A 25,532-nucleotide genomic window follows, 5' to 3' on the forward strand; every position below is an offset into this window, starting at 1 on the left:
CCTCCGCGCATTTAAATGGGTTCACAAAAGTCGCCAATCGCGTGGCTGACGGACAAAGAGATCCGAGTTTCAAGTGGAGATATGGGGTGCTAACCGAAATTTAAATGCATGATGATGTGATCTATCAATTTCGTAAGTTTTCAATGCCATTCCTCGCAATTACAAACGTTTTTATGCAAAATACTTGGAAAAAAGTGAAACGCATTGATTAATCACCGCATCGCGGATATTTTTGAAAACCCATTAAAATGCAACCGAAGTGGCAATAGAAATCAACCTTCTATGAGATGGAATTGGGCCTCCTCTATCTGTCCCGTCGGGCGGATCCTAACCTCCGGAAATCCAGTCGCTTTCATTCCTTCGTGGTGTACGCTTCAATTAAGTTAAGCTTCTAAGTTAGCTATGTTGCCTAATGGGGAGAGGGTTTTTGACTCAGATGTTCGTTTCTATCCACAGAGAAGGTCTTCTAAGAAAACATGGCAACTCCATCCCACATCCCTAGTGTCGCAGGTCCCACATCCTGCCGCGAAGCCGCCCGAAATATTCCGAATTTGCACGACTTGGCCAGTCGCAAAGATATTTGAAAAGGATCATAGAACTACGATTGCCTCAAGAAAATCAATTCTAGGAGGTATTCCGAGCATAACTCATAAAAACTGCAGAAGATGGACTTTTTATGAACCCCGAAAAGTTGTACGCACGAGGTAAACCCAAGAAACTTCCGTCCAACGGATCGCTGATCCCTGGGCAGTTTATTAATGGGAAGCGTAGCGTATCATCTATCGCATCAGGCGGTTACACGCCTGGATACGGCTGCCCCCGGGCGAGCGCCAGCGGTCCATCCCCCTCCCAGACCCTCAAAAAGGCGCTTATCCGCAGCCGATCCACACCGCCGCGCAAAAAAATAACATTACGTTAACCGAAGCGGAGGCGATAAAATATCCGCCCAGATTCCAAGGCAAAGAAAAAGCTGTCAGGCTCAATTTACGGGCGGAATGAAAACTCCAAATCGCAATAAAAGAGAAATACAATGACCTGCTCATACACTCACTCAGTGCTTCAACCGAGGGGTCGGCTAGGAAAGGTGAGGATAGAGAACACCATAAACTAAGGTAAATGAATGTGCATTTCATACATTGAGGGTAGGAGGCCATTTCCTTTGCCGGTTCCAACTCGGAGCGGAATGATTTGTGCTTGGAAGTGTTCAAATGTTTCAACCGGATTTGAAGGAGGTGCCCTTTGATCAATCACTCATGTAAGGATTCAACCCAAAGGTTGATTTGGATTGGTGAGGGTACAGGTGAGAAATATTTAGAGGTGAAAAATTTTTAGGAATCCATAAATAAATACCCTAATGCATTAAGTTAAACGGCATTTATTATTGCAAACCTACAGTACCTCTTCTTAAGAATAAAGTTTCGCAATGGCACAACCGCTGTGAAACACAATGGAAAATAGATGGTGATGGTGTTATATTGTTAACATAAATCCTCCCATAACTCATAGTTTGCTAGAGGTTGCTTCTTCAAAAAATCTTGCTTTTCTAGAGGTCGCTTCTTCGAGAAATCTTCAAAAAAATTTCCTGATTTACGAAAAAATTAAATTAATCCAGTAAAAGGGTGATAATTCCTTCATAAATAACAACCAACAAAATAAAGTACGCAACACTTACGATCTGCTCCTGTTAAAATATCCATTCTAGCCTCATTCGCCGTAACTCTTAATTTCAAAGTGCGAAAGCATATGAGGGTGGAAACATGGTTTTTATTTAATAAACATAGAAGCCACAAAATTCAATTACTTGCCACTGATCATCACAATTAGCAAAAATATCAAATATTTTCCAAAGCAGGAAGTTTAGAACTGGAATTAGGGAGTAATAAGGTATTTACGTTTGTGCGCAATAAATATTTTTTTATTTATAGTTTCCAAAATTTCCAAAAAAAAGATTTTTTATAATGAAGACAACTTGTGGTAATTCGTATTGCACGAAGTATTCGCGTAAATGTTAATCGGGAGACTCAACCAACGAGTAAATTCGTTAAAAAACTCATAAATCCTCTGTGTGTCAAATATACTGAGAAATATATACATTTGTATGGGTCAACAAATACCAGATTGGTAAAAAATATTTAAAATGAAAAAACTATAAACTCATCAAAATAATTACATCAAAACACAATTTGTTCAATTGTTTCCTAAATTATGTTGAAAATTATTCGTTTTAAGATTCCTCTTCGCATAAACATCACTATACACTGAAGACGCAAAAATATGAGCCAATTTAAAAGTCTTTTATAGACTGGCTGGTCGGGGTGTGTCTTGGACTCTCCGGTCCAGCAACTGGAAACGTGCCTTCGCCGCAGAGATTGAATGAGAGATGTACACGCTTAATAATGAAAGCCCGGTGAAGACACAATGTTAAAATAATGATTGTTATAGTCACGCATATAAACCAAACAACGCCTAAAACTATTCATTACATTATTATTATTATCCAAATATATCCTCTCCAGCAAACTAACGGGAATGATCACACGAGTAGCCTTAACCCTTTCTAACCCAGAGCTGCTTCAGGGAGAAATCAAATTTCAAGATTTTTCATTTTGAAAATTTTGCTCTCAATCATAATTATCGAGGAAGCTAAATTTTTCGCCATTGCAATTTACACCACAAAATAATGCGTAGTTTAAATATGTTATAAATAGAACAGATAATTTATTAATTTTTTATTTTGCTTAGAAGCAAAATTGGGTTATAATGGGTTAATGCAGACAATGAAGACGAAATTCGCGGCAGTAGAGCCAATAGCCTATAGGGCGTTTCCGATGCAGATCCGGGGATCCATCCCACACAGGTACACCCCACGACGGAGGCAGAAGATCCCGCCGAAATTTCTCCCACCGCCGACTGTCAAGCCTTCCATTCGCATCCATATCAACGTCGCGATAATGGTGTAACTCGGATCGAAAAGTCGATTTAACCTATAAATAAGTTTCACGCTCGGATTGCTCGATGAACGAGGGTCGATCAAACGAGCGGAGGGCACGTATATATAACTCAGTTTGCGGATCCCAACTGATGTGACGGACGGTGAATGTCTGCGCAGGGGAGGCGAAGATACGGAGGCTTTCAGCCCACATGTCGATTTGGCCTGAAAGATAAAGCATACGCAAATGCTACTACGCTTTTAGGGGCTGTCGGGTAGGCAACCCGGTGAGGGTCTGATTCAATCAATGATCCATTCTTTCCTCACTTTTCTCACTCCTCTCCGAGAGGCTGAACATCTGAAGCCAACACAAGGTTGAGTCTAAATGAATGAGCCCTCGAGGCCACTGTTAAATGGATGATTTTCTCACCGGAAGAAGACTTTTTAAAAAATATGAATTCTGACGTTTGCTTGTCCTTCGTTTCTTCGAATTTTGTTGGAATTTCAACCGTAAATAATTTGCTCCATTTACAATGTACGTAAGGTCGTTTATTGCCTCGTAAAATCGGAAGTTTGAAAACAGTTCGAGAACATCTGCTACAGAACAACTGCTGTGTAGCAGGGCGGGTTACAGACTGAATAGAACACAGCAGGTCACATGAGAACATACAAAAAAGGTGCTGCCAACCATTGGAAGTGTTTTGCTTACGACATCTTTGCAGGTTTACAACACAAAAATTTAATAATGCAACTACAGCTACGTGGCTACATTAAAATACACCCTTATGCTACCTTTCGGATTAGGATCAATGAAATTCTTACAAGAGGACGCCTCTCGAACGCTCATAATACGTTTTTTTTGGGTGAAGCATTATTCCCATAATATCGGATGTTTCAAAATAAATAGCAGGGTTTTAACGCTTTCTAAAATTTATTACATTAAACTTACAGCAAAATCATACATCAAATGAAAGAGCAACTCATACAGTTTTACATTAAAGCCTACAAGTTTTCTTCGCGACCACCAATCGTCACACGACACATTTCAACACTAAATACCTGTTCTTTTTATGAGCGAGTAGTTATTATTTACTTTTTTAATGTATTAAATACTAAGAGAAACATGTCCATCCTGAGATACGAGCTAAAGTTCATAACAGCCTACTTTATAAATTATCAAAAATTCAAGGCGATAGCTAGAGTTTGAAACAAGAAATACGTGGCAAAAAGTAACAACCGAGCTGGAGAGATGCGTCTTAAATAAATATTGAACTCATCCATTTAGACATAGTCAATCGGCAAACTTTTAGTAGCTTGAAGTTTTCCGTATCAAGTCGATTGCTAAGTTCTTTCCAACGACATTTCAATACTGGGCTTCAGCATTATCTTTGTGGCCTTCGAACCATATTGCATTCTGCGCTGAAGAAAATGCTCCAGTAGAGTCTAATCGTCGCAGCAATGTTACTAAGTAGGAATCTCACAAATTATTGAGTGTGTTGAGTCCGCTCCTCAGTAAGGAAAACAGAAAATACGTACTATAAGGAATTCGTACTTATAATAATAAACGTTGAGAAACCAAGATATATGCCCTTCTTACAGTCAAACTTAACAACTATAACTAGTACAAAGGTAAAACGGATACGATGGCCTCTAAGAGAGTGTTGCATACAAAACTAACAAAGACAACGAAACTACAGTTCGCTTCAGGGGCATGCATTTTTCCTGGTAGAGACCGAAGGAGAAGGCATTAAAATGTCCGGCAAAAAATATTTTTAACGACATCTGCTACCTAAAATATCCAACGAATATGTCCGCATCTAAGGTACTCCCGTGAGTTCCGCATTCTCTCGTAGCAAGAGATTAAAGAAAACAGAATTCCTGGACTTTCATTTCATTATTCATTCATCTGTGCTCCGGTAGAGTTTAAGCGGTCGTCGATCTACAGGTAACTACGCTGGAGCCTCCTCAGTGCAATGTGGGTGTGCACCTGAAGGCACCGCTGGCGGCCACCGGGAGCGAAGGTGACCCTCCAACGCGCCCTCCTCAGAGGACAATGCAGGCGGGGCGGAAGGTCAACGAGAACTGCACACTCGACAAGGAGTGACTCAGAGGAAAAAATGTAGGAACTCTTCACGTCCGATGCCGCGCTGGCAACGGCCATCTACCCAGCTCCTGCGCGAGCAGCAATCAAAAACATGTCAAGGAACTAAGTGCAAATGAAACTCGCTTTAAATGAAGTCAACTATTTTCCGGGGAGATATCGAGGAACTAGATATCAGATGATAAACAAATATATCGTACTGCCCACTAATTTTATATAACAGCTCACGACAGGTGTTTCGATTGCCATACAATCATCATCAGATTCCACTATTATTATCTTTGTTTATCATTCGCTTTTGATGCTGGGTATTAAAATATATTACGATACAAAATTAATTTTATCAAAACAAAATTTTACTCGCGAGAAATTTTCAATAAACACTGATCTAAACAAATTATTTGTATTGATTTTATATGGTTATCGTTTCTGTAAATGATCGCAGCGCCGACAATAGATTTTGTTGACCATTTTTTAAAACTAATTTCCATATTTAATTTTAAATTCTGAATAAAAATCGAGATACAATTCCAATCGGAATAAAACTGTTAGAATATTGAATGCCATATGGTTCTGGATCTTCCTAAACATTTCAGCTTAATATCTAATGGGAAAGTGGGTTAAAATATAGTTGCACGATTTTACCCGGACAAGACAACAAACAACAATGCGAGTTTCTAAAAACGTTGTAAAAATATTGAGAAAAAAGTTATTATCAAGAGGTAACAGGTTCTGTTGACATGAAATAGTTAAATAAATGATGACCTGAAAAGGTCGAAACCGGTAGGTTTTAATGAATACTGTGTGGAATAAAACAACGTTTAGTTTTAAATCTACTTTGGTTTAGACCTCCTTTCAATAATAGTACCGCATAAGTGAAGGTATGAAGTATTTTTTTACAAAAAGGGCGAAGTTAATACTTTCATTTGTACTTGGCGGTTTCCGCAAAAATTCTAGCAAACTTAAAAAACGTCACTTTACAAAGAGATTTTTCTCACATTCGATACAGTTTTACTTATTTTCTATGTATGTATGCTTTTACCTTAAAAATGAGCATTTTAATTAGTAAATATTACACAAATATGAATTATTGAGGGAATAAATTACCACGCCCCCTGTTACTCCGGGTAAAATTCACCGAAGTATTTCACTCTAAAACTATAAAACTCGGAATCGTTTCAGCTTATCTCTCTCTCTAACTTTTCTTATCCACTGTGACGTACAATAATGAACCGGTAAGAAATCTCAGAGCAAATTCCTTGGTAACAGTTTTCTGTATGGATGCCGCATTTCTATCACGCACGAGTTTACTTCAAATCATAATTTTATACTTTTCCTCATTTTTGAGGGGTATGCAATTAAACAATTTAATCATATGTACAACGACATAAAAAGATTGTATAATTTACATCCCTGTAACACAAATAGCACCAATCAAAGAAAAAAAAACGTCCTCTTGCATGCTCAGAGGTTTTATGTGCTATTCATCGGCAACTTTTTATTATGCATATTTCCGTGATGCAAAATTTTAAACGTCGCTTTCCCATGTGAAAACCATTTTACCACAAACATTTCAAGGAATTATGGAACCATCTCCACGGAAGGTAAAATTTTTAAGACCAATTCTAGTAAGAGCTGTGAGCATTTTTCCCAGCGGCGTAATTAAAAACCGATATTTTATTTATGCATTAAAACTCGCCTGTCACTGAACCGAAATTCAAATGAAGTCTAAATAAAAGGGCATTACGTTCTTCCGAGAACACTCGGGTATTATGGATAAACGCTTATGGAGCGGACCAAATAAAATATTCAGCAGGGTGAGGAAAAGGAATTTTCTCAAGAAAAACAAGCGGCTGTCGTTATCCGATTTCCCGACGGGGGGGAAGGGTATCACGGCTGAGCATCAATTACGGCCATTTTGAGGGGCGACAGACATTGAAAACACGGGTCTTAACGACACGGGAGGGCACTTAAAGGATCGTAGCCGCACTCGACTATGGAGGGAGGAGAGGAGAAAATCAGAGTGGATGGAGGAAAAATTCGTGCATTAAATACTAACAGTGACTATTTACTCACAAAGCCATATCCAAATGCTAGGCACGAAATGTGCCCATGGCACTTTGAAATGGAGCGGAAATGAAAAACTACTCCACAACGGGCAAAAGAGTCCCAAAAGATGCCAAAAAATCTGCATAAGGAAATGCGATGTACAACATCTACATCTACATAATACCCTGCGAGGCACCTCTAGGGTGTTTGACGGGGGGTAATCAATCAGGATCCCAGAAGGATTCCAACATGCACACCACAAGGTCATAAAACTGATACGCATACTAACAAATTATAATTCCACATTGAACCACTGATGAAGGCAATCTGCTAATGATGCAATATACAAGGCATGTTAAAAATACAAGGAAAATTCAGAAACATAAATTAAGGAATCCATCGTAACATAAGTTCGTAGGCTACGCTATAAGTCAACGAACAATTATTACCTACAATAATAAAATAAGATAGTTGAGTTACCTCAAGGCAGAAATCTGTGCAGAAGCAACATTCATAATTGTATACTCATCGCTAACGTTTCTATCTGTTCTCACAACAGTGATAGTTTCATAAAAGGCTAACAATAAACAATAAGTACCATTTAAATCTGAATCATTGGTTACACTCATATCATCTTACAGATAATAACATAACTACAAAACAACGATTAATTATTTTACAAAGAAAAATAACAAAATCTGTTGGCATCAGAAGAATCTTACAACATTATCAAAACCTGTATCCATGAGTTAGATAGATTTTTAATACCAAATTTTTTTATTTTTTAGTTTCTCGGGCAAGAATTTATAAACTTTTGGGCCCAAGTATACAAATAATCGTTTTAAAATACTCATATTTGGCTTAATTAATGAGACGTGTACCCTTTCTCAAATTACACTTATATATGCTGCCTAATGTATTTGGAATATAGCTACACATAACATAAAATAAAATTCTCAAAAGATGCCAAAAACCTTGTATAAGGGAATGTGATGTATATAAGAGCTGAATACCCGTCACGACGCGGAATGCAGCAATAAGCGCACGGACAGGGTGAAGCATTCCCAATATCGCCTTATGCCCAGAGAGAGCTCACCCACTCACTTCCTCCGCCTTAGTAATTGATGTAATGGGCAGAGAAAAAAAGCTCATTAAACGGTCTCGCATAAGATGGAAGGAATGAATGATCCTTAGAGCCTAGAGAACGAGCGTTTGAGAAAAAAAAATGGAGAAGAAAAAAGAGGCATTAACCCGAAAACTTACTCCCCTCCGGTTATAAGCGCTTGCAAGAAAGGAAATTCTTTCCCAACATCTCCGCGAAATAAAATTCTTCCATTAACGAGGAGCCGCGGAGAAGTCTCCATCTGCATTCATTTCATTCACGAACTCAGCTCACTCTCAACTCCCGCCACTCACTATGACTGACCTCATTGGTTGACGATGTTTAAGACCGTTTTAGGGCGAATTTCTACATTCATCACGCATTCCTCATGGAAATTATCAAAGGGAAACAAAATGTAAGGTAAAGGTATGTATGAGAATATTAAAAGTGAAATACCTACAGCATTCATAAAAATCGAGAAGATGCAATAAAAAAGGAAAATAATGAGTTCTAAACATAACTTTTAGTACTGGTACTCTCATAATGGTTACGCAAATTGGAGATGAAATGAAAAATAAATATGAACGTTCCGCTCGTGAACTTATTCTTTACGTATTTCGCGGCTAAGGATTTTCAAGAATCGATAGAGTGCAAAATCTAAGGTGAAAGAATTTTTCTCAACATTGGCCATCGTAGAAAATACGATGTTTTAAATCAGGGCTATGATATAAAGGAAGATGACTTTTGCTAAACTGACCAGTGTATTAATTTGTAAAAAAAATGCCCTTAATTTAGAGTTAGTTCCACAACGCATGTGCAACTGGATAAGACATGTAATTCTATCAAGACAGTGTTACCTGACACATAAGGAAATATCAGCGACATCCTGAACCAAAGACGGACTTCGCCGCACATTAATTTTACAGATAAGGCCAACAAAAAAATCTTCTAAAATTACCTTAATAAACTAGAATAAAAGACTTATTAATTTATGAGAAGCAAAAAATGTTTTTTCTTCTTCTAGAAGCCGTAAATAAAACACTAGGTAGTTTAGAGGAGGAATTTCTTTCCGAACGTTTTAAGAATAGGAGTGAGAGTATGGATTTATTCAATAAAATTTCCAAAAATTAATAAATAACTTGTTCTTGTATACTCTAAAACTTTGCGCACAAAAACATGATCCGGGTTTCAATTATAAATCAAGACCATCGGGTCCAGCAACCCAGATATCCTAAACTAATCCAGATAAAAAAACTATCCCATCAGCCCCTACCTTGGAGCAGGTTAAGATACATCTGCATGATTATTGACAATTCCATCCGACTCCTCCACCGTGTTACATCAATATAAGACAACGAGGCATAGTGCCAGGACAAAAATAACTGGTAAATAATGTTTCACTACAATTCTACTTTGCCAGTTTTTACCTATAATCCTTGAATTATTTAACTTGAATAAGATGTGAAACATTTAAGAATTAAAAAAGAAAACTGGATCTGATCGGAGGAAGACGCTGAGAGCTGTGTCAAACCAATCTTTCAGAACTATAGAGCGATAATAATGGCGATAGCATTTCTGATTGCCGGTAATATTACATCAATGAATTATTTTTACAAATAACCGAACAAATATATCTGAAATATGGAGCAACTGATTAAAAGAAAGGGCGAAGGTTTGGGAATCCCGCTGAGAATGAACCAGGATCTCTAGCGATCTCAGGCTTACCATCTCGTAAGCAATCGGACGCAACGCGCACGCGTCGACCGGAGCAAAACCGCCCGTAATAATTCACTGATCCCTTCGCCGATAACCAATACATGATTGTACCGCATTAATTCTTGCGTGAACACAACGCTGTCATTAACGTTGGGCCATTACGCTTGGTATCGATATACACTGCCCTCCCTTTATACCATTTTACACAGCAACCAGCATAGAATACGATGAAATTTCGATCCATTATTTATAAATGTATAAAATTTCACATACGACCATTGAGTCATAGAAATGCGAACGGTATTTCAACTACTTTGCAGTCCACAAATAAAATTAGCGCCTAATGATGATAGAAAAAGCGGAGATTCGGATGACACTTCTTTATGACCAAACGGATGAGAACAAGATATTACAAATTTTGCAATAAAATGATATCTCACATACTTGAAACGAGATTACAATTTCATTTATTTGATTCACCGTAACTGACACACGAGATTAGGCGTACTGCGATCAAAATAAGCAAAAAAAAAACGCACGTACGTCACCTTTGATGCAAACTAACTTCTTAGTAGAGCACTAAGTGGAAACAACATAAGCAAACGTAGCAGATGCGTTCGCATGAATAGACATGAGCAAGAGCACGTTCCCAGCTCGTTCCAAGTCACCGTTTTACTTGAGAAGGAATACACAAAGCGGCAGATAGGCTTGAAGTGCGCATTTTCCGTGCTGAACTAGGCAGAAAATTGCTAGCAACGCCTAATGCCGGAAGTAATGAGAAGCCAGCATGAGTGATTAGAGCGTCTATTAGCTCTATAAGCTTGAAAATTAGCTTAAGTGATAGTAAACAATATTTACATTTCTTATCTACCTATTTTTATGAGTAAAACAAAAGAATAAAACTTTTTTTAAGTTTATAAGGGTATAGATATGTAATTTAAATGGACAAGACCCGGGTTTCACAACATGGTTACATCTTCAGGGTAAAAATGTCATGAAAGCCAAGTCGTGCCTATTTAAAAAAACAAGTGAAGCAAAAAACATGTTTAATAATTTCATTTTCCATAACGGAAAGGTTTCACACAGCTAAGCTCGATGCAATCAGTCTATTTATGAGGAAGTTTACAAACTATAAATGCACGCCTATGAAAGGGCAAAATCGTTTATGCAAAAATATGATTCTGCATCAAAGTAAACGCTAAATTCCCATTAAAATATAGTATTAAATGAAAAACAATAAGTTGAATATAGAGTGACTGTAGCCGCTGTCGCTCTGAGTAGCCATTGTCTCCTTATCATTTGAATGTACCGCTCTCTAACCATTAAGATAAACATGCAAATACTAAACTAGATAGATTGCATTCAGCGACTCAAATGCGATAAAGAACACAATCAAGGGCGTACCTAGGCAAGGATGCCGACTTACATAAATTACTGGGGGGGGCCAAACCGGGGATCTTGCCTAAAGAAATTTTATAAGTAGTGAGTTTTAAGTTTTTTAAGTATTTTAGAAGAGTCACATGATCTACATTAGAACCCTGATCACTCGAGTCTCGATATCTGGACACTCCGGGGAAAATCGACAAGCCTGACACATTTTTCCTCACACCCATAACGAATTTTTGAGGAGTCTCGGGCCCCCTCAGGCCCCATGGAATCGGCGCCACTGTACCCAGGATCAAAACTAGAGGGGAGCAAGCCGTGGTCATTCAAGTTGTAACACAGACAAGGTTATGAAACCAAAACAGCGATTTATTATTTATTTAATGATTTGCTCGGAAAAAATAATTTTATTTTCATTACATGTTTTATACTAATATCACTGTTCTATTATTTAAAGAAAATTTGTTCAAAATTTTCGTATTGAACTAAATTTACTTTTGCCTCTAGGGGGAGCAGCTGACCCCTACTGCCCCCCGCTGGGTACGCCCATGAACACAATAGCACAAAATCCATGTATTTTGTTGAACAAAAATAAAACTTGATTTTTAATTACATAATACGGCTCGTATTCTGAGTCTTCCGGAATTTATTTCACAATGAATGCGTCAACTATGTTGCTCTTCACAAGTATAACATTCTCAAGATAACGTCCGACTGACGATACACTTGAGAAAAATCCATCCCATCCCCCAAGTAACAAAAACAATAATGTAACGCTGTCAACGAGGTATAACATTCGACTTCACTGATTACAGAGAAAAATTAAAAGAAAAAGACCGGAACATTTCTAGATACGATGTTTACAAAGATCACAGGCGCTCCTTCAATAAAATTTTAAAATTGAGGAAAGAATTTCTAGACAACTAAAAAAGAAAACCAGGTCGTCGAGGCTGTCATGGCGGCGGCTTTGCAAACATCCCTCGAAAAGGGCCAGCCCCAGGATATTTGCGAAATAAAACTATGAAAACTCCGAAACTCGAAATAGCGAAGGATATACGAGGATAGGTACTCATATTACAAATTTTTTGCCGTTACGATGTTTTTAGAGAGAAAATAAAATAAAAGTCACTGAGGAATATCCATCGGTTGACCGCACAGAATCCCCAACGTGATCCAAACCGGTCCATCCTCTACAACCACCCGATAAATCATAGTATCCCCGAATAATGGACGAAATTCCTTTGAATGCCCTTGTGTCGATTCTACTAAAAAATAAAACTTCATCACGAAGGCACAAAGAAACCTGAGGCCATTGCGTGGGAGGCTCTCAGGGCGGAGAGACGGAAAGTGACACGCCCTCACGACAAAAACATACACACAAACACATCAGGAAGTACAAAAAAACGCGGATTTAAAAAAAATAAAAGAAAAGAAAGGGACGAGAAACACTTTGAAAAAAAAAAACCCGCCCTGCGGACACACTTCCACGAAGCGGTTGGTGAAGAGGGAGGGAGAGAGAGACTTGGGTGGGTAGGAGTGGAGGTACAAAAAGGTGGTGGTTTCGCTTGGAGATGGACTCACAACAGAGGGGACGCGTCTGGCAGTTTGAAGGACGATGGGCTGGCAAATTGATGTAAATCTACATCATACTCCGCTACCTGCCTCAATAGGCGTGTGGCAGTTACTTCAAACTGCGGGATGGTAGTTGAGTGGAAAACACATTATTAAATTATTTAACCGATTAAAATAGCATATTTAAACTTTTCTCGGGTTTCCGCGCGGGTAAGATATTCCAAGAGCGCCGACGTTTCGGGTTCCGACTCCTCACCCATTCTTAAGGCTACTCGGCTCAGGCTACTAATTACCCACTTTAGAGAATAGATATTTGTGAATTTAGGTTCTCTCAAAGCATATTAATTATTTGAGCTAACGCATGGATTACTATGCTTCCAAAGTTGTTATACGTGATCTTAAAATTCCGTGGTGGTGCCAATGGCAAGATGGACGCCGTGCGCTCATATCATTTACGGAAATAATTCGAGCAAATTAGAACATGTCTGAAATTTCATTCGAATGCAAGAAATTTCCGTTACACACGGTGAATTTTCCATTCGCAAGTTAATTCGAATGATCTTTCGAATTAACTTGCGAATAGAAAATTCACCGTGTAAAGCGGCCTTACGGCTAAGTCGGAACCCGAAACGTGGCGCTCTTCAAACATCTTACCCGCGCGGAAACCCGAGGAAAGTTTAAATATTCTGTTCGCCGGGAAAGTGTAAAATCATACATAACGATTAAAATAGGTTTCCATGGAGTATTTAAGAAGTATTCCCGCATCCTCCCATCCCTTCATGGGTCTCCCTATTCAATTCACAAAAAGGCCTACGCCCTTGCATCCTAGCAAAAAATCCTATTCCCTTCCTTCCTCTCCTTCGTTTACCTAACGTTCTACGCTCTAACACAGCTTTTAACTACCCAAAAATTTAAGTCACAATGAACAAGGTTAAGTGACAAAATGAGAGGCGACGGTACAGGCAGCGACGCTTCACGCCAAGGTAGTGAACACGCTTAATCCAGGTCTACACATTGAAGTTGACTGCTAGAGGCAGACAGGAGTCATAGTTGATAGCTTTTTATGAAGAATTAAAGTTTGAAAAACTATGTTTGATACACACGTGAGGGTGATGATAGCAAAATACTGCGAAAAGAGTAAAAATCGATTGAGTATGTAGTCGATCTTAGAATCGGTGATTATGGATAGGTACTGGCCATTTAGTAAAAAGCTTTAGATGTAAAACTTTATATACGACCTATTGAGTTTTTCTTTTTAATTCACATGGCATTTTAGAGGCCGGAGAACTGAATTTCCCCACCCCTTATCTTTATATAGATATTTTCGTAATTTAATTATGCAAGAAAATAAATGCTATTCTTCGAATACTTACCTCAAATTATGATAGAGCTATAGCATTCATGAGCAAAAATTAATAAATATTTTATAATAAAGAATAGAAGGTATTCCTTTTTCTCTGCAGGCATTCCCTTTGGGTTTTTTCTCCTCTGCGACCACTAATGGTATTGACACTCAGAATACCTTTGTTTAATATGCTATAAGAAAGCCATCAGCTGTGATCCTTTTCAAATATTTTTCACGCTGTAGGGCGGGCTTAATATTTGTAGGGTGGGTGCTTTTCGTGAAAGACCGAAACAGTTTAAAGAAAGTCACGCCTATTATATCCTATTTAGTCCTGAGATAGTCAAACGTTAGTAAAATATCCTTTTTATGCAAACAAAGGTTTTAGGTCCGCACGTCAGCCTCCATTGAATAATTTACGCCGGGAAAGAGCGCGATCTAATCGAAAACTTTATTTAGACATTCAACCGACTGCTGATTGACGGTGGTTTCTTGATTTTCAAATTACTGCTGATGATAAGCCCATTTCCAACGGTAATAATAATTATGTATTTTTATTACCCAAAAAAGTTAGTTAATACATATCTGTGTTTGGAACTAACATTAAGTAGGGTTGAAGGATAGCTGCTATAGGACCACCAGCAAATATTTGGTAATTCGATCATTCAAAGCTTACCCATAGTAGGACAAATTATGATAAGAAGACATATATCATAGTCTTTTTACAGTGGAATCCGATTATTTGCGATTTTTTGACACTATTTCGTCATTACTTAAGTCGCATGATATTTTTTTCTTTTTCGTTTTATGGTTATTTATGACATTGTTATGCTCTTCAGCAATCACTATTTGTTCCATTTCCTTTTCTGTTCTCTTGGGAAACAATTGACGCATGAAACTTAATTCGATATACACAACGAGATTTTGAAGAGTGTTTACAGAGTGAAGCCTCAAATCCGAGAGATTTGCATACATGTAGATATGTTAGTATCCTGAGTGCGCCTGCTCGCAACTACGAATGTCTTTACCAACGTGCTGCCCGTGTGCGCTTGCCTGGACTTAAATATTCTCCCAGAATGCTGAGGGAGGTGGCGGAGAAAGGAAATGCCTATAAAACCGGAGAGAGAGAAAGGGAGGGGGAGAGTTAGGGATGGGGCAAGTCGAGGGGAGGAAAAATATCTTGTAGGCGTGCACATTAGAAGAAGATAGTGGAATAGAGAAATGTCGCATAGGATTCGGTGGCTACGTGAGTGCCACTGTTATCGACTCTATGAATACTAGAAATATTTTAGTAAATGGATCGACCGAATAAGTAATGAGAAAGGGCTGTGAAGAGTGGGATTAAAGAAAGCTCTTTAAAATCCTTACGGAGAAGAGGGGAAAACTTAGTTGGCTACTTTATGAGGTATAATGGCCTGATGAAAACAACGCAGAAGGTCATATGGAAGGGAAAAAGACAAGGGACGGTTCTGAATGATGGTTATATAGTATGTAGAAGTGAAGAAATATGTCGCTATGAAAAGGCCAGCGGATAGGAGGAGTGGAGAGCTGCGTCAAAATGAATCTTAGAATTGTTGACTTATGATGATACATACGCTATCCGAGTAAGATTCCACGAAGTGCATTTCGCATCTCGTTTGGCTCAATTTTAGCATCACTGGGTAAAAACAACGAGTTATCATTAAGGTAGGTTGAGAGTTGACATTGATTTGGAAGCAATGGTTATTGAAATAATAGTAGAATTAGCAAGTTGGCCAGCCTAGTATAAAAAATAATAACTTTGAAAGTAAGCAGTACAATCACAATTCCATTTCTCAGGAGTGGGGTTTTAATCTAGTAAGAAGGGTGCTGGGACGGAAAAGGTCTTAAATTTTGGCAACATTTCCTTGATTTTACTTGCGTTTTCCATCTGTAACTGGCTTTAAGGGAAATAATTCTTAGTCTACGATTAACCCTTAACTACACGCACCCGCGAGGATAACGCCAGTGCACGTTTGAGGCTTTTTTGCCGCACTTTAATAATTTTGGTTTTCCTAAATATACATAAAAATTTTAGGGTATATTAACGCATTTGGATAACTTCTAATAATTAAAAGCACTTTAAATATTTTTCTCTATAACTTACAGTAAAAAATAAAGAATATTAATATGCAAATTTCTTGATAAATACTCCGAATAATTTTCCTTAAGGAATTGCAGACGACAATGTTCTTGGTTAAGGGAAACGTACAGAAATAGAATACCAAAGTGTGCCACCAGTGGCGCTATTTCGAATTTTCGAAAAATGCGGCAAAATCCCCGCTTAGCGTGTTAATGTCAGCTCTGTTATTATATTATTACGCACATGTATTTTTTTCTCAAGGTATTGTGTATTTTGGTTGTATGTGTTATCATTTCCGCAATTTATGAAAATTGAAGTTAGCCCAAACACAGGCTTATTGCCTTATGGGCTACCTTACTTCCTTGAATGGATGTAATAGTCTGTAAAAAATATGTATGCATGGAAGAATAAATTATTATTATTATTATTATAATTACGGGTTAAGTGAAACATAAAACAGAGAATTTGTCGTTGTGACAGGATCGATATTTACACCACGTAGCGTATAGCGGATTGGCTATTGTGCTTCGTCCACGGGGAGCGGACGGGAGGCGCGAGCGGCCTTATCACCGTGGAGTCGCCCCGCGACGCGACGCCGCACCGCGTCTAGGTTGCCTGCGAATCCCCACCCACGCAACACAAATACTTCATTTATGACTTGATTGTCAATGATATGTGCAGATGGACGACGTTTTCATTCGAACTATCGCGACTCGGCAAACTATACACGAAATGGCGATTGAATCATGCATTTTTTAATGTTCAACCTCGCTCCCCGAAAAAAGTCACAGTGCGAGAAAGCAAGGTTGACCGGAATATTCCACATTTTTGGGCCAAATAGTGAATTATTTCTACAATGTTTTCAATGCGAAATTTTACCCGAAATAAAAATAATTTCTCCCTCTTTATTCATATAAAAAATGAAACGCACTTAGGGAACGACTTTATTATATGGAAATATTGAAGGGGTTTTTCAACTAAATTTGCTTCATTTTAACTAAAGTTCACCAGAATCGACTGAATATATATTGATTTTTGGCAGCATATTATATCGAATCCTAGAATCGTGGAAGTGTTTCTGCGACACGATATCAACTCAAGAGGCAAAAGGAGCGGACATCCAATTTTAGTAATTGCGATAGGAGGGATGTCTGGTTGTGCAATCACTGTATAATGCTAATGAACCGTATGATTTCCATTTACTCTTCTTTCACTACAAATATGACCATCCCATTATCGTACTGTCCACTGTGCGGAACACAGCCCACGTCCTTACACAAACTAAAATAAAATCTGTGTTAAAGGCTCTGTTCAGCTTCGACAAAAATGAAATAGTACGTAGGCGTTTCCACTAACTTCAAATCTATATTAAAACTCGCGACCTCAGGTGTATGCGCGTCGAAGGTGACAACTGCAACAAAGTCAATGCTTAGGTGAGAGCTGCTGCCTCACCGTAAAGAATTACGCCAAAGAGATACACTTTGTGCGTCGAAAATCGAGAATAGAAAGCCAGCTTCGCGTCATGCATGCTTCTTTTATGACTCCATCGCTATTTGAAGTAACTGAGTAAAAAGGTAGTAGTTTTCATAGAAATTAAATTGCTTTCAGCCTAGGCTAATGACTCTTTCAAGTTAATTCATAACATTTTCGGAGCCTGACTTAGAAAGAACAAAAAATAGCGGAGAGCCTCAAGAGGCGAGGTTGCAATTTCAGCGATATCATATTGCCGTTTTGGAGAATAAATGCATTATTCCCACGAAAAATGTCAGTAGAAAATGGAAAATTCATAGTTTGATATTCTTTCGGGACTCCATCGCGCTCTTGCAGGATGGTCACAAGAACGTGACGGCATCAGAAAAGAGTGTCAAGAAATGTGTTAAAACGTCGCGAATGCCTTCGAAGAAACATTTATCGATACTACCGGTTCCGGCATTAACGACGTCAATCCTGACGATGTCAAAACTTACATTCTACCACGGAACCCAAAAGTTACTACATTCATTTCGCATTCAGTAGATCGCTATGGTACGACTTTATCATAAAAATCGCTTTCTCATGAAAGCCTCCGTCGAGTCGAAACAGGTAAACCAGTGTCCTTCGGGTTGTCACCTGGCGGCTTCGGTTTATGATCCCCAGTCCACAGCGTATTCGTCACACTGCGAGCAACTGCCTGGAGGACATGTGGACGGAAGAGGGAAAGGACTTCATCGGAGAAGACCGATGAGGAGCGAACCGAGAGCTCAACCAACCTCTTTGGACGGGCGGGATTGCATGCCAAAACACGGGAAGCCACTTCCCCGTCAAAAAACAGCGGACTTCTCGAGGGGGAGGCGGCGGCGGTAAGCAAGAGGATGGCGGAAGGAAAAGAGGGAGGTGGAGTTGAGGGGGAGAAGGGGATAAGAGGCTGGGTCTCACAACACCGCGTCGGGTGAGACAGCAGAAGAGGCGGAAGGTATGCGGCATGGGCACGACCCAAAAGGAAGAGAGAAAATCAAGCAGCACGCGGGTTTGAAGACGAGGTGCTAAGGTGGATATACGTGAACGCACACGATTTTTAGAATTGCTTAATTGAGAAATTAGGAAGGCACGGTGTGATATAGAAGGATGGAAAAAAAATATTTATTCATCGCCACGCCACCGAAACCAATGTTCCTTGGCCTTAACATCGGGGTTTTCCGAACAATTGATAATTAGACATACAAGAAAATCCATTCCCTGGATAGTGGCGACCTACCCAGGCGGGACTCGAACCCGCGACCTTCGGTTAGGCAGAGGTGAGCTTTACCCCGCCGTCGCCGAGGCCAGCATTAAATTGGAGAGCATCATCTTTTAAGTACTGGCCCGCAGGTCGTCTCGATTGGCTTTTGCGGGAGGTGTTAGGACCTCATTTTTTATTATTCTCGTATAGTTTCACCTGTGCGATAATAAAAAATAATTAGTGAAAGATTTATGTATGATCTTAGATTTTCCCGGCGTATCAGTTGCAGAAAGGTTTCTCGGGTTTTCCACCGGTTGATGTCGTCCATGTCTCCCGGGAGACATGGACGACATCAACCGGTGGAAAACCCGAGAAACCTTTCTGCAAGTGAAAGATTTGATTTCTGACTTCGACCCTGCATTTACTATTATGGTGCTTAATTATCTGAGGGAAATTTGATTTTGCATGCTTATCTGTTCAAAATAATATCACTTAATCTATAATTAGTGTTGGATGGGAAATATAGGGCGGTATAAATGTTCTCCACGACGCTCAGTCCTAACTGATCTAGATTGCTCAAGATATCTAAGCTCGCACCCTTCGAGTCTCTAATAGCTCTCAGTCTAATGCATGAAATAGTTGCGATACGCGCTTTGTTCGCTTGTAGAAGTATTTGACGTATCGCGTCGCTTATCTTCATACATTATTATGTTCATGATTCGATGCACGAGTCGTCCATCCACATCAGGCAGGGGCAAAGGACGACTTTTCCAACGAATTGCTGGCAATGATGCAGAATTTGAACCGACGGAAAATGCGAGTAGCCTTCACCGATAGCAAACGTCGGGAAAACATCGGACCCTGACTCCGTAAGTAACACCATTCGACAATAATGAGGCAAGAGTAGACTAACAGAAACGAATTTAAATTAAGAAGAAGAAATGGGCCAAAAGCGAAAGCTTCTGTAACACTGAGCATCTGCACAATAGCCTTCAGATACTAGCAGCCAAGTTAGGACCGTCGCGGGGTAGCAGGTACTGGGAAAATGAAGAGAAAAAATCATGAATGCAATGGAGATGAGCGGTAGGGGGGCACGGAGATAGAATAAAATCATGCCGGGATGGAAGATTTTGCATCTTTCATTTCAGGGGAAAATCATGATATAGCCAATGGTGTGCCTTAACGGAGACATCAACGCGGAGGGCTATGTCACTGAGAGGCGCCCAGTTACCTCATACAAAACATTCATCTGCCTGGACCACCAAAACTCAACACGGGTATTTTCGCCAGAGACGGACCAATTGAGCTGCAAGGGCGTTACTAACCACAGGAGTAACAATTACTTTGGAAGAAACGAGATGCCAAATTATGTCACCAGAGAAATATCGCGCGCCCACTATGAATACGAAAAGGATGCGGAAAGCATAATAGACTACGCATTCTCTTCCTGGAAAAGTTAGAGAGGCGATTATAAAGTTAGGCGGGTAATCAGAGAATGTATCCCCTTAGAAGTTTTCGCCAAGGTAACGAGATGTGGGCGGGGAGGAGGATGGAAATAGCGAGATGGAAGGTGAGGAAATTGCAATCGGAGGAGTAGGGCGTAAGTGGATACGAATCGAGGGACGAGAGGATACTGTAAACCGAGATGGGAAATAAATGTTCGGGAAAAGGGATGGTGGATGTGTATGATGTTTCATGGATGGAATGAAGAAATATAGGATCGACGCCGATATTAAAAGTTAAAAAAATGCGAGTATGGTAAAAGACCTGGATGAATATTAACGAGGGCCGTTTTCATAGTCGGGTCCCTATAACCGGTTGATTATCTCTAATTGTTTTCAATCCTCTGTCATCTCTGTTGGCTTCGATAGGGACGGAGTAACGTCTCACCTGCCAATCCAAAGCCTGGGGTTCGAGTTCTAGCAAGGTATTTCATTTCATTCACAGAACAGGGGTTGTTGAGCTTATTTAATGATTTAATTGTCAGTAAAGGCAAATACAAATAATTACGCTCAAAAAAGACAACATCCTTTTAAGTAAAATTTTCTTTAGAAATGAAAATCACAATGCAAAAAAAACATACGCCCAATAAATGCGACGTTCACATATCTGACAATCCAAAGCTTGTGGTTCGAGTTCTAACTGGGCATTCAATTTTCCTCACAGAACAGGGGTCGTTGAGCATATTGATCGTATAAGAGGGCAATTACTTCTCAAATACGCTCAATAAAGACAAAATACTTTGATGCAAAAATTTATTTCGAAATGAAAATGGTAGCGCTAAATACATATAAAATAAAAACGAAGATTTCTTATGCCATTTGCATTGCGGCAAATTAATAAAATTTACATAAAGCCTTCACTCAATCTGTACCTACACACAGCCTATGGAGCCAAACGATATTAAAAGAGGCAGCTTCGTACCATCGTCGTCACTGAGGTGCGTATCGTCGCCGCTAGCGTGAAAGTCGTGACCTGGGGCCTCTCCTCTCCCACTCCTCTCAACCTGCCCCCCTCATAGCCCCCTCCCCCCCGACCACCTCCAGCCAAACCCACACCCTTCCCCCTTTCGTAAAACCTCGGACCCCATCCCCTCTGTCCGTCTGCTCACGCCGACTCCTCACCCTTTCGGCCGCCGTGGGTCCGTGGGCTCTCCACCGACCAGCGAACACACACACGTATGCGCCGCAGACGGGGCAGTGGTCCGCCTTCCTCACCACCTACAAATGCTCCTTTCTACCATCTCTCACGTTCTCTCGGAAAGCGCACGACAAACCACTCGCGCCGAGCAGGAAAAGAGAAAGAGGTACGCGCACTCCAGAATATACACACACATCGCATGGCATGGTGGCGGTCTAAACAGCTTGTGGTCCGGATCAAAAAACGACTCGATATTGACAAAAAAAATCTCTGCAACCACGACTTGCTGGTTAAAATATCGGAAAGAGAACGATCATCAGAATCGCCGTGCAGGGAAAATGTAACAGGCACCCCAGAAAACACACAAAAACATCCACAATAGCATCGCATCACATGGCGGCCATCCATAGCGAATATCCTGTGGTCCATAATGATAAACAACAATATAAAGACATGTAAAAAGAAAAAAAATTTCGTAGTACCAGAGTAAATATCATGGTAAGTCAACATCACCAGCTGATCGGAACGTTTCTGGAGAGTACCTAACTTAACCTCGGATTCTCTGGGTAGGGATCAACAAAGCCTAATTTGAATGACGCAGCAATACCAAATTCCATCACCGTGACGCTCTAAGTCCTTCATCATTGAGTATCGGAAGAGCCGCGACCTTCCCGGATAAGCCCCACGGAAGGCGCAGCAAGCTTGGGGACCAAAGGTGTCCCAGAAACAAGTCAAGAATTCCGTTCAAATCCCCACCACTGTTGTCATGCCAACCTCCCTAATACCTCAACGCTTCGCGCAGCAGACCACCACCATGCTCTGCGATACACACTAGCACTCTTTCACGCACAAGGCAACCACCAAAGGAACACTCACCTCCTCGGCGAACTCGAAGTCACCATCAAACTTCCTCTTCCTCTTGGCTTCGCCCGTGGCCGCCAAAAGCCCCACCAGGAGGATAATCCAAATGCCCTTCATGGGCGAGCCGTGTCTTGGGCCACTCGCGCCGACAAAAAGACACAGGGCTCCTGTCTCTTCTCGAGGTCTTCTTTCTCTGGTAGTCAACCAGATAATGTGGTCCTCGCGGGGTTTTCAAATGGTTGGTACGTCGGCTAGGTGGTACGGCTGCTGCGGAAAATTCTCTCTTCACCCAAGGAGGACGCTCACACGGCCACCTCCTGCTCGGACCACTGCCACTCCTCTCACTGCCGCTTCTTGTCCGAAACCCGCCTCTCAACTCTTCCCTCCCTTCCGCGTCAAAGAGATGAAGAAGATGAGAAGGATGCTGTGTACAGTCCTTCTCGAGGAGACGGAGAGAAGGGAAAAAAAGGTTTTTTTTATCCCCGGGAGGAGGGTGAATTTAGCGCGGGGGTGGCGTGGACGAAGGTGAGTGAGTTTGAAGGGGGTGCGGGAAGTGATGAGAGAGAGACTTTCTCTCACCCCCGAAGAAAAAGGTTTCACCCCTTGCGGGAAAGGGTGAACCCTATCGCCACCTCCCTCGCGGCTCCAACCCGAGAGAGAGGGAGAGAGAATAATACGCGTCCCGGAATAATCAATCAGTTGGATCCTCTCCACGGATGTTGATCGCGAAGAATAAACGTCTTCGGTTATTGTTTGATAAAGAGAGAGAGGGGTGGTTGTGGAGGAGAATCTGAGGTCTCTCAGTCCTGCTGCCACCTAGGGGAAGGCGCCTTTTAAACTGTGCTAGCGCTGCTACACGTCGGGTTGAAAAAGAGCTCGATAGTGGCAGCTGACGGACGTTAACATGCGCACACGCGGTCTCTCAAGGTCCCACTGCGCAAGCTTCTCTCTTGCACCCTCCCCTCCTTCACCCACTCCCCTCAAAGCGCGCACGATTCGCCTTCCCCTCCTCCTCCCCGTGTACCCCTTCTCCATACGTCCGACGGGATGGTCCAGATAGTTCGGGAATCGACCGTTGGCAGCAGCATGGTCTAGGTTCCCGATTGGACTCCCACGGGAATTAAATGTCGGGGGTGCAGGCATTGGGGGGGATTCGATTTTTGTTTTCTTTCTCCTTCTGCCATGCCCACTGTTCCTCCAACTTAACGCTCGAAATGCGGAGGGGGGAGTAATTGAAAAAATATTGCGACAGCGGGAAATTACGTGAAGGGGAAGCGCTTCGCTTTGATTAACCATAAGTTACCGTCACGAATAACAAAATCCGAAGGTAATGGAACCTTGAAGAGCACTCAAAAAGAACAAATACAATCAAAAAATAAAATAAAGGCTACTACAGGTTTTAATCTAGAAGAATCACACTACTCCACCGCAGTCACAGCATTTTGTGAACAGGATAAATATTAATGATGAAAATGAGAAATTTAGCGTTGGTGCTCATTGACATTTTTGCCTTAAAAAAACTGACCAAGGCCTCTACAACTGCAATTACTTTCTCAAGCTTCAAAAAAATAAGTTTTCTTTTATCGTAAAAACCATGTTCTGTCGTCTAAAAATAAAGAGTGAATCAAGTTACGATGGAGCTCTCTCCATTATGAATGCTCTATTGGATTTTGAAAATAAAAAAATCCGTCCATACATTTACTACTTCCTTAAGTCGCAATATCATACCTGGATCTCATCCGTTTCTCTTATTGCTATAAATAATCAGAGGAGATATTAAAATTTTAATGTCTAATGCAAACAAAAATCATGAATGAGGTTGCCGAAATTATTGCATCTTGAAGTTATATTAGTTATTTTTTAAAGGCGTTTCCTTACCACCAATGAGGCAATTGAGAAGTAATAATAAGAAATGTATACCTGTACATTGTCCTTGACTCAAAAATGTTTACACTAATACTCAAGTTAATAACTATGAAGAGTAAAATCAACTGCAATGTAAAAAGGCCTCCACATAAAACCCTAAAATAAATATGTAGCAGATTTAACAATCGATTGAAAAAATATTATTCCTAACCAGTTCCACATAAAAATATTATTCTTTTATAAAAAATGTATTTTGTCATAATAATATTAGGGTAAATTTGCAGATTAGTCCAGCATTATAAGAAAATCATGGCAAAAACAATGTTACAAACGTTAGTCACCTTCGAAGTACTCTCCATTTACAAATAAAATTGGTTAAAAACGTTTTTTTCCACAACGGTGGGTGAGGAAGCATTATCATACATTTTTTTTACCAAAAACTCAAGTTGCGGCAAGCAGCAACACGTGCCGCTTTTTGATTAGGAGTTAATAAGCGGAGGAATTTCACCGAGATTCGTCTCATTTGCTAATCTTCGATTAAAATTCGCGGCAATAGGGTAGGTTCCTTCATCAAAGAAAACGAAAGGCATTGATTGCGATTCGTTACCCACCATTAGTGTATTCATAATACACAAATTATTTGGTTTTTGAAGTACCGGTTTAGACGAATGGCAAGGGTCAAATTTTATCCTCATTTGAAAAAGGCCAGATTGGCGCCCATGCGATTCCACTCCACGTGACGTCACAGGGACCTAGTTTCTACACGAGAGGATAGGAGTTATACATCGTCTGAGGTTACCAATGCATGCATGAGGCGTAGAGCTCAGGGAAACATGTCTTAATAATCACCTATTAAAACTGGCTAAGGTCGGAAAGTTTTCTTCGCTTGATATGGTATTAATAAACCTTTTTTAAGCCAAGCGCTACCAGCCAGCAAGGTACTCAGCTACCCGCTAGCATCCTGCGTCCTATTAGCGCTCAGAGCCTCGATCAAGGTCACCTCACAAGGCGGGAGGGGGAACCAGAAATGCGTCGCACGGACTTTTTCCCATCATTCCTACTTACGCGTCGCGTTTTCGCGCGCTTGAAAATTTTCACTTTTCCTTTAATCGCGAAAAATAGGTATCGTCATTTAAAAATCTAAAAGCGTGAAATACGTACTCCAGGAGTAA

General features: G+C 40.3%; 1 protein-coding gene across 3 annotated transcripts in view; it reads right to left on the reverse strand.

The window, feature by feature from the left end:
• The window catches only part of LOC124160789 (proteoglycan Cow), a 435,318-nt gene extending 411,920 nt beyond the window's left edge, over positions 1 to 23,398 (reverse strand). For 2 of the 3 annotated variants that reach the window (XM_046536827.1, XM_046536826.1), the window contains exon 1: positions 22,510 to 23,398. In XM_046536827.1, the coding sequence (XP_046392783.1) occupies positions 22,510 to 22,611 (102 nt within the window). In that variant the 5' untranslated portion in view covers positions 22,612 to 23,398. The remainder of the gene's footprint in view (positions 1 to 22,509) is intronic. The other variant, XM_046536828.1, reaches the window with a different exon arrangement.
• Positions 23,399 to 25,532: the final 2,134 nt, after the last annotated feature.

This window comes from Ischnura elegans, chromosome 6, assembly GCF_921293095.1.
Source record: "Ischnura elegans chromosome 6, ioIscEleg1.1, whole genome shotgun sequence".
Lineage (NCBI taxonomy): Eukaryota > Metazoa > Arthropoda > Insecta > Odonata > Coenagrionidae > Ischnura > Ischnura elegans.